Raw genomic sequence first — 11102 nt, 5'->3', positions numbered from 1 at the left:
TTCCAATTACTTAGACATGGTGGGGAGAATACTTATGGGTCTGAGATCTTTGTTGTCCAATACGTCAGCTCTTTTGGGGACAGGTATAACATATGCAACTTTCCATTGAGTTGGGAAAAAATTTCAAGAATACAGTATTAGACTATATGTATGTGACAATTAATTTTCCATTATTGTAAAGTATATATTTATCTTTATTATATTATTACCATCTAATCCAGTTGCATTAGTTTTCAGGTAATTTACTTTCCATCCAGATTCGGGGATAAGTTGTTATTATAAGATTCAATAAGTTTTTTGTTGTCATTATTGAAGTTTGGGACACTGTTAACAAAATGGGAGTTAATCTGATTGGTGTCATTCAATTTTTCTGGAGTTGCAACGTAAGGTTTTCTGCTTGCAACATCTAGGTTTCTCAGGTTAGTATTCAAGTTACAGTCAATCACAGTATTATTTCTGATGAAATCCAGTATTATCAGGAAAATGAAAACTGATAAAAGGCAAGGAGGCACCCCAAATAACATTTAGGCAAAATATAAAAATGTATTTTTCGAACACAGTATGCATAACCATCGTTGGATATTGTGAGGCGAATTTTCAATTCATTTCATAATATTGTTGGTAGTTTATCTGAAAATTTGTATACGAGAATATTTTACAAACGAAGTGAAATGTTATATTACAGTATATGTATAACGGTTTTTTTCCATAATCGAATAATTATTGATAAAATAGGCTATAAAATATTTCATTTCCAAAAATCGACTTCCCATATTTTTATTCGAGTCATTCAGATGTAGATTTGGAAGTGTCCACATATTCTGATATATCATCAGACTTGGTCTGGAATGGTGCTTTTGGTATGGTATGATTCGAATATTCAGATACATTCACAGGTACTGAGTCAATCATTATCTTAGATACTATCTGGTGGTTATTGTCAGCTGTCTCAGAGGCAACATTACGGACTAAGTCCGAAGCATTTTCAGAAAGCCTTCGATTTTCAGACTCTGTCAAGGTCATCGTTTTGTATACATTGGTTGGTACTGAGGTCATGCTATCCTCCGTCAAATGTTTGGGTCTAGTTTCGTTCAATTTCTCAGAAAAATTTGCTGGTACTGAATTCAAAACACTCATGGAGGGTGTCTGATATACAGATATTGGGTCTTTTTTTGTCTCAGATATATTGCTTGATACTGAGTTAAGTCCTGGCTGGTTCACATTCATTACTTTGGTTACATTAATTGTTTTCTTCTGGGATGTTTTATGGAAGCGTTTGGAATTCCTGACTTGCCTGGCAAAATCTTCCACTTGCTGGTCAAGAACCATGGCTTGGTAATTGCAGAATTTGGAGTTACACATTGAGCAGTACTTGATATCAACGGTTTCATTGCAAATATTCTTCAAGGTACAACCACGTTCGAAGTGAGCATTTCCCATTTCGTCCACTGAAAAATAATAAATGATATTATCAAATAAATAACCAACGCATGGTTGACTGTTGCTATTATCAAATGAATTATTTCCTTCATATCAGTTTCAATAGAAGAATATAATGAATAATAGTTCAAATGAAACTGAGTGGAAAAACATCTGAAACAACCACACATGAAATCAGAAAAGGAAAATTCAGATGACAAAATCATAATATATTCCTTGAAACCAGAACGAACTTTTCGCAAAACTCCAGGAACAATTCAATTTCTAATTAAAAAATCGACGCAAAATCCCCATTGATTCCAATAGGAATGGTGGTTCAGTGATACCTAAATGAAAACGGCGTTTGGTTCTATATCAACTACTGTTTTGCTTTCAAAAATCTTTCCACACTTTTATCAGATATATGAAACCTCGAGTAAGTATGTAAGTGAGTATTTATTCATCGGGTGTTCCTTCACTTAGTTCCATACAATAATACAGTCTACTTTCGAAAGCGTTCCTTACATTATTGAAGATGTTTGAAGTCAGAAATTGGCATTCCCGAACAATTCTCGGTCGCAGGTCTTCTAGATTCGTAAAATTTATTCAATCAGTAATATAAGTTTCTAAATGGACGACACTGTTATTTTTTTGCACTGGTAGTTTTTATTGAATCTAGTTGTCACAGAACAAAAAGTAGATAGTTGGCCACTGTCACTTCTTCACCAATTATTATTCAGTCATCTTTGTTCACTGTGTTCCAACATGGTTTATTTTACTGAAGAAAGAACAGAAATTGTAGCAACCTATCACTGAAATACTGAATGTGCTAAAGCTGCTGCAAACATTTATAATACAAATCATCCAGACGAATCACCCAGACCACGAATTGTTCGAGAATGCCGATTTCTGATTCCGGACATCTTTAATAATGTAAGGAACACTTTCGAAAGTAGACTGTTTTGTTGTATGAAACCAGATGAAGATCATTTTGAACAATTTGTCCGTTGATTGTTGCCATTGATATTACTTTTGTTGATTTTCTCAATAAAATGAGCGACAGCAATTTTTTTTTTAAATAAAACGTTCAACATTTGATTTCTCGAAAACGAATGAACCAATTTCAAATAAGAAAATAAAAAGTAATAGAGGGACAAAAGACCTTTTAAATAATGTACCACTCGACCCCCATTGCTATTGAAAAAAATAGGGGAGGTAGTTGCTGACCGCAGGAGGATTGAAGTTTCGGATATGATTTCCGTATCAGAAACAGTCATCTAGTAATAAAAATCGACGTTTTCTCTGAAATTTTCGATTACACGTCCTTTTCTGACTTACAGACAGAGAACCAAAATTTTTGTATACTGATACTGCAAAAAAGGATCCTCAAACTGATAATGTCAAAAAACTCAAGGTGTTCTTCAGATCTTCTGTATGTAGAATGTCAAATAACGGATATTAGATAATCATACTCCTTCTGTACCAACGTGAAGTACCAATTCTGTGGTAACAAATCAAGCTCTAGAAGCCACCAATATAACACCCGAAATCGTGCGCAACTCGCTTATCACACTATCGTAAAAAAACAATTTCACAAAGAGCATACTCTTTTTGCATGATTGAAGTATATAACACATTACCGGAGTATTTAAAAAATATAACATGAAAACCACTGATCAAAAAAACTGAAATCGTTCATTTTTCAAACCGACGGACAATTTGTGAGAAATCTAATGAAATAACTACCAGCAGATAAATATTATATCCCTTCCTTCATCATCCCAGAACTTATATATATATATATATATATATATATATATATATATATATATATATTTATATATATATATATATATATATATATATATATAATATATATATATATATATATATATATTTATATATATATATATATATATATATATATATATATATATATATATATATATATATATATATATATATTTATATATATATATATATATATATATATATATATATATATATAATATATATATATATATATTTATATATATATATATATATAGAAACAGAAGTTAATATTGGACATAGCACTCAAGAAAGTGGCAAACCATAGACACGTGTTTCGGGATTTTTTTTCATGTTAGTATATATATACATATATATATATGTATATATATATATATGTATATATATATGTATATATATATATGTATATATATATATATATATATATATATATATATATATATGTATATATATATGTATATATATATATATATATATATATATATATATATATATATATATATATATATATACATATATATATATATATATATATATAGTTCGCACTGAGAACTTAGAGCTGATTATGTGTCGAAACAATGCTAACCAATGGTATGGATGATGATTCAATGGGATTCCAAATGAGAATTTAAGTCACTTGTACATCAGCGACGTAGTTGAAAAGTTTAGAGATACGGGATGACTTGAAAATAAATAAAATAATTAAAAAATATTTTGGACGATTTTATCGAAAAATGTAGTGAAAACTCGAAAAGTCTTAGATAGCAGTCATCACACAACTCTCCTTAGCAATCTACGGTATTATTCAGATAATACCGTACTACTATTCTACTGAGTGAGACTTGTCATCAAACACCAATATTGGGGTAGTCGTAAAAAAAAATGTAATCCGCCATTTTGTAGCATAATTCATTAAATTGTAGTATGTATCATCCATATTTAATATGTTTAGTGAATTTTTGATCAATATGTCAATAGGAAGAGGGTCAAACTTCAATTACTCAATTTGACTCAAATGCATGAATAGAAAAATGAAAAAACAAACAAACAGGGCAAGCTGAATAAATACCTTCAAAATATATTTTGAAATTGTGGAAAAAAGTAAGATGAATTGAGGTCCGTGAGCAATTTGAAAAAGATCCTACTCCATCAACTCGCCAAGTATCCGCAATAACAGACAGGAATTTCACGTCGATGAGGAAGGGGGTGAAATTTCAAAAGTTGCACCCGTAGAAAACGCAATTTTTTCAAGAAGTAGGCGATGACTATTCAGACAGAAAAATCAAGTCTTGTGAACTCATTACTGAAAGAATTCGCACTGAAGTTAGACTTTTGAAAAATGCATGAATTAGAGAACTGAAGAGACGACCAAGGCAATCTAGCTCTGAACGAAGATTTGCTGCACTTTCAACAAGTTGGAGCAACTTCTCACTATGCAGCCGCAGTAAGGTATTGGTTGGATATTAATTATTCGAATAAATGAATCGGAAGGAGAGGTCCCATTGAATGGCCACAGAGGTCACCAGACTTAACGCCACCTGTTTTTTGAGCGATTATCTCCAGTCAGCTGTTCGTAAAATTCAACATGCGTCGCACAATTACCAGTATAACATTGGCCAGTTTTTGTGCAGAATTGAAAATAGGCTGTATTGCATACGAAACAACAAAACCCACTTTAATAATCCACTCAATTGAAGTTTTAACGAAACTAGTATTTGAAAAAAACTTCATTCAATTTTGCTTCAAAGGTGAAGTTTTACTTTCATTGATGCACTCTGAAGAATACAATGTTTCATAGGTTTTTTAATGATTAGTCACTAGTAAGGGTTTGTTATGTGACTTTTTCAGTCGAGGTAGGTTGGTTTTGGAGGATTGATGGGGTGAGTTATTTTATATGTCATTTCATTTTCCCCTTCTCACTATAGGATTTTTTTTCAATTTTTTCAATATTATCATTCGTTTATGATATGTAGCGCATTGTAAGTTTTTGAATTGTCACATTGTATATTTGTCATATACCATGTAATACCATGTTATAACCAAAATTTTCAAGCCATTTCACATTCGGTGAAGTTCGAAAATTTTGACTGTTATCCTGGGCTACTTAAATTTTCATTGTGGTATATTACGAATATATTCTATCAAATATAATCTATCATGTGACAACAATCTTTTTCTTTCAATGCAATAGTATAACTTAGTGCCTAGTATTATGAAATTTTAGTATAGTTAACTGTATATATTTTTCAAATCTTTTTTCTCCTCAACCCAGAGTTCTGAAATTTTTATTAAATGGTTTTGAGATCATTTATTTTGATGAAAACTCTGAGCTACTTTGGAAAGTTGAATTTTGAAAATGTTTTGAACGCAAATAAAGATACTACATTCACTATGAGGTGTTCACAAATATAAGTACATCTTCAAATAAATATCTCGAATATGGTGAAAATGTTTATATTACCAGTTGCTCTAGCATAACATTTCGGCCTCCTTCCGTAACACGACTGATGTCTTTTCGATGATATGTGGAATTTTCTACTGTTTTTACAAGTGCCGTTCACTGTTTTGGACTCACATCTTAGGCACATCAGTCCATAACCTGAAAACGCAAAAAACTGTTTCATGACTCATGAAAAACTTTCAAACGTTTTATAAATAACAGAATGAAAACAGTACCTGGAAGAGTAATAGGTATTTGGTCCTTATTATAACATATTTGATGAAGTTGAAACTATGTACATTGGAAAAACAACAAAAATATAAATTAATTGTAAAAAGGATTCTGGAAGAGCATTTTTCCGTATTATATCATGATCAAAATAGAACATTGCAGTGAAAACTCTACTTTTCCTCGTATAAGTATCGTGATGGATGAGAAATATTTCTTAGCTTAGCTGTTGGCTACCAAATCAACTTTTTTAACGAAAAAATGTGAACATTACTGATATACTCACTTTCTTCAATAAAACCACAAATAACCATCATACACAACAAAACTTGTAGGAATCTGACACCCATGTTTATTTTCCAATGAACAGACAAATCAATACTGAATACTAGGGCTAGAGATTAGGATGTTAACTTTCGAAAGTACTTGAAAACAAATTATCTCTAATGAGGAGTATATCATTTTCGTTTTTATTATTCAAAGAATAGTCTAATCATTCAAGCTGCAGAATGAATTATAAAATTACTTTTCTCGTCGTATGTTTTCTCTTGATGCTGAATCTCAATTTGAATTTTGTTTCCTTGTCAGACGTCGACTTCACATTGATCATTTCTGATAACCTTGAAATATTTGCACATTCTTCAGTTTTTCAACCATAACTTAAAAACTGATGAATGGAAGTAGGTGAATTTTTTTATGAAATTCATATGTCAACATTGTTATTTATTCAATATTTACAATAAAATTTCATTGGAAAGTCTACTGGGTCTGTGTTTCCGTTAACCAGCAGTCAGTCTATCACTATCGAGAAGTTGGTGAATGTCAATGAGCCTCATGACCAGTTGAAAAAAATCGCTCAACTACTTTTCTTGTTTCAAATGATAATTCACAACAAGAATTTCAGTGAGTTGTCGAACGCTAATGAGAAACCATGTCAAAAGGCATTCATTAACATTATTAATTTTTAATTTCTCATGAAAGATTCATAGGGAAATTGAGCAGTTTTTTGGAACAATAATTCACACACAAGCCTCACAACCATTCAGTACGATACTATTGTCCATTTCTTTCTTTCATTCCTTGGTTGTGTTAATTTTGGAAATTTCTTTATAGGTAACATAATTCGATTTTCGAAGCTTTCCATTATTCAGTTCAGTTGCCATATTTTTCGAGTTACTGTATTTTTGAAGAAAAATATAAATAACTAGCTGTTGCTCGATCTCATATTAACGTACAGCCGAAGTTTCTGAACCTAGAATATTGAAATATGGAGGTAGGTTCTTTGTATAGCATAAATATGCACTAAGAAGGCATATCACCTTTAAGAGTGAAAAATAGGAGTTCAAAGATAGTATTGACTGACTCCCTTGTAAAGGAGGGTACTGCAAGCAGCTTCATCGAACCAGAACCTGTCATTGGCATCGCTTTAGGTTTTTCCAAATAAACATTGAACACCTAGATGGCAAGAAGATTCATGGACTACTGGCAGAATCTTCCAGGATTGGCTCACTCCAAGGCGTTGATTTACCCTTCGAAGCTTCGAACAGTTTTTGGAATACAGTAGGGATGAACTACGATGTCTAACAGGCGTTCTTACAGGTCACTGTAATTTGAATCATTATATGCAGAGAATAGGACTGTCGGAAGACAGTATGTGTAGCATCTGTTTGGAAAATGAGGAAACAGCAGCTACTGTTTTGTTAATTTTGATTTTGGTGTTTTGAGAATACTCTCTGTAGTAATAACTTTGTGATAACAAAAACTTTTTCATATATTTTGTCGGTTCCAAAAGTCTATTTTTTCAAACTCCTTCCTTCTTTCTCAAATACAAATATAGATATTATCGAATAGGTGAATTCGAATGTAAATTCATATATTAGAGCACCTTCAGGTATTACCTGAAGTGCGTGTGTTTTTGTTTCAAAAAAATATTATATTACATTCTTCCCTTCTTTAACCAATTATTGAAAATAACCGTATTTCATGGCAGCTCTGATTATATTTTATTTCTATATAAAACATAGACTCATGTTTCGAATGAGATGCTCCAAAACATTGAAAAATCCCATTAAAACAATTTGTCACAGAGTCCATGTGTTTATTTCATTATTTTTAATTTATGGCATGCATTCATTTGTTTATAGCTAATGAGAAACATACTCGTTCCATTAAAACGTTTTTGAACGCGGACCAATTTTGTCACGTGTAATGAATCATCAGCGTTTTATTATCCAGATTTCATTAAGTGTGATAAATGTATTTTTTATACGAATGCACTTCTTATTGAAATATACGAAGTGTTATAAACATTTACTGAAATATGCTCGACGTAAAACTAACTAATGAAGTAATCGGAAATTTAACGTTTTCCTTGTACAGACACAAACATAAAATTACAGAGTGAAGGACAGTGAATAACATTATTTTTTATGTTCATGAGGTAATGAAAATATTATATTTATATTTTTGCATGAATCTCAACTTCAAACTTTCCTATATACCCTCATATAAAAAGTAAGTGAAAAAAGCTACGGAAAGCTATATACATTTCTCGGTATGTTTATCTGTCTTTTCTGAATTGAGCGAAGACTTTCATCTAACAGCAATTATATATTCAGTTTTTTTTGAATTGTTAGTGACCAGTGATTAGTGGTCCTGTAATTATTTTAAGGCGATCCATGTTCTTCAATTCTATCCTGAGACGGTATCTTCGTGTTATCCAGTTGTTGATAGCCAGGAATCTATTTTTATGTTCATTATTAATACATCTCTAATGATAATGATGTTTATTTCTAATCGTGTACGAAGAAACATACTAAAGATGAATAAATCCAAAAGCTTTTCAGCTTTGCATCAATAATCATGTCGATAAAAAACGTAATAAACATACGCTATCAGAAAATATACAATTAGAATGTCGTTAATCTCAAGTTTGTGCCAAAAATTATTTCCAAAGGATATAGTAGATGGTTTGTCAGGTACATAGTCATCACAACACAACAAAAAAATTTTTTTTTAATGTTTCCTACACTAAATTAATCAATTTCTACTAATTTTGGGGTGATAAAAACGAAAATAACAATGAAAAATTTTTATTAGCTCTGGTTTTTGAGATACACAGTACTTAATCTTAAAGAGTAGTTATACTATACGTGAAAAGTGAAAGTACATAAAACAATATTGTTATGTTTCTTTTAGAATATTTTAAGTACAAAATTAATAAAAAAAAACATTATTCTTAGTGTTTTGACAAATAAAAGAAGTTTGTACCACCAAATTTCAATTAAGTCCATCCGCTTCATTGTAAGATCGCTGACGTTTAGCTTGTCTTTTATAAAACACTTCTGGAGCATCCCTACACACAGACCAGCAGTAGTCTGCAAGCATTACTTCATTCCAACGGCCCTGATATCTCTGTTCCATTAAGGCAATGTCTTGATGGAATCTTTCTCCATGTTCGTCACTCACAGCTCCACAGTTTTGTGGGAAGAAATTAAGATGAGAGTGAAGAAAATGAATTTTTAAGGACATGTTGCATCCAAGTTGGTGGTAAGCTTGAAGAAGCTCTTTAACCAATGCTGTGAAGTTATCATCTCTTTTGTTACCTAAAAACCTATGTACAACCCCCTTAAAGGCTTCCCAGGCTCTTTTTTCATTTCCTGTTAAAATCATGTCAAAAGCAGGATCATTTACGATTTCACGGATTTGAGGCCCAATACAGATGCCTTCCTTGACTTTAGCATCACTCAACCTGGGAAACTTTGCTCTCAAGTACTTGAAAGCTTGTCCTTTCTGGTCCATGGCTTTCACAAAGTTTTTCATTAGTCCCAACTTAATATGTAATGGGGGAAGGAGAACATCCTTAGGATCTACAAGAGGCTCGTAAACTACATTTTTCTCATTAGGGTTCAGGTCTCGTGTAGGCCAGTTCATTTTTTTATAGTGAGATTTTCTATCCCGACTGTCCCACAGACACAAAAAACAACAGTACTTGGTGAACCCTAATTGCATTCCTAGGAGTATAGCAATGACTTTCAGATCACCACAGATGTGCCACTTGTGTTGTTCATATTTGATTGATTGGAGAAGTGTTTTCATATTTATATACGTTTCCTTCATGTGAACTGCATGACCTATAGGAATAGAGGGTAGCTGATTTCCATTATGCAGAAGTACAGCTTTCAAGCTCAGTTTTGAAGAGTCTATAAACAGTCTCCATTCAGATGGAGTGTGATCCAAATTCAAGCAGTCCATCAAACCATTAACATCAGAACAATCTACGAGGTTTTCTTTTTTCTCAAAAAAAGGAAGCAAATCTTTTTGACGCTGTCTGTACTGAGATATTTTCACATCATGTTTTAGAAGATTCCACTGTTGTAGTCTTGACCCTAACAGCTCAGCCTTTTCCTTAGACAAGCGAAGATCTCTTATAAGGTCACTCAACTCTGCTTGACTAATTCTGTGCGGATCACTAGACCTATCGCTTACCTCAAAATCAGGGTCATAGAATGTAGAAGGATGGGTTGCTCCTTCTAAACAGTCTTCATCACCTTCCTCTAAAATTTCATAGTTTTGGGGTGGAGAAGGGACTGGCAAGTTGTCTGAGTGTGGTACAGGCCGAAGAGCAGATGGGAGATTAGGGTATTTAACCGTTCCTCTTTTCTTCATAGATAAACCTTGCTTAATGGGAGGAGTTAAGCAGAAATAACAGTCGTCTGTATGATTGGTAGGCTCACGCCAAACCATAGGTACTGCAAAAGCCATTGCCCGGTTTTTATTTTTCAGCCACTCTCGCAATATGACGGAACAAGAATTACAACATATATGAGGAGCCCATGATTTATCTTGGTCCCCAACTTTCACACCAAAATAATATTCATAGGCTGTCTCAACGATAGGTGTCATTTTACGTTTCTGAGCCTCAAATGTTATTTCACCACATATATAGCAAAAGCTATCGACAGAATTCACACACTTTCGAGGCATTTCAGATCAGCACTTAAATTAATTTAAAAATCAACTTCAACCAATAGCAACCACGTGCGTACAATTGACAAACTCACATAGGTTATGTTTAATACTTAAGAACAGCTGATGAGAGGGGTGTTATGTAAACAAACATGTGTACCAACTGTTAGTGATGAAATATTTCATTTGTTGAAAACTCAATATACATATATATAATATAATGATACTATATCTTGAAAACAAGAGCTAATATATA

The 11102-nt window shown here is 32.3% G+C and overlaps 1 protein-coding gene across 1 annotated transcript; it reads right to left on the bottom strand.

The window, feature by feature from the left end:
• Positions 1-653: 653 nt before the first annotated feature.
• Positions 654-6501, bottom strand: LOC111514381 (uncharacterized). Its single transcript, XM_023170618.2, has 3 exons — positions 6165-6501; positions 5672-5809; positions 654-1448 (listed from the first exon to the last, which is right to left on the bottom strand). The coding sequence occupies exons 1-3, from the start codon at positions 6226-6228 to the stop codon at positions 787-789; spliced, it is 864 nt and encodes a 287-aa protein (XP_023026386.2). The 5' UTR covers positions 6229-6501; the 3' UTR covers positions 654-786.
• Between the last annotated feature and the right edge of the window lie 4601 nt (positions 6502-11102).

Source organism: Leptinotarsa decemlineata, unplaced genomic scaffold (assembly GCF_025532065.1).
Source record: "Leptinotarsa decemlineata unplaced genomic scaffold, Ldec_3_MD MMD2_tig00000576_RagTag_RagTag, whole genome shotgun sequence".
In the NCBI taxonomy this organism is placed as follows: domain Eukaryota; kingdom Metazoa; phylum Arthropoda; class Insecta; order Coleoptera; family Chrysomelidae; genus Leptinotarsa; species Leptinotarsa decemlineata.
This window is presented reverse-complemented; position numbering and strand designations above follow the sequence as displayed.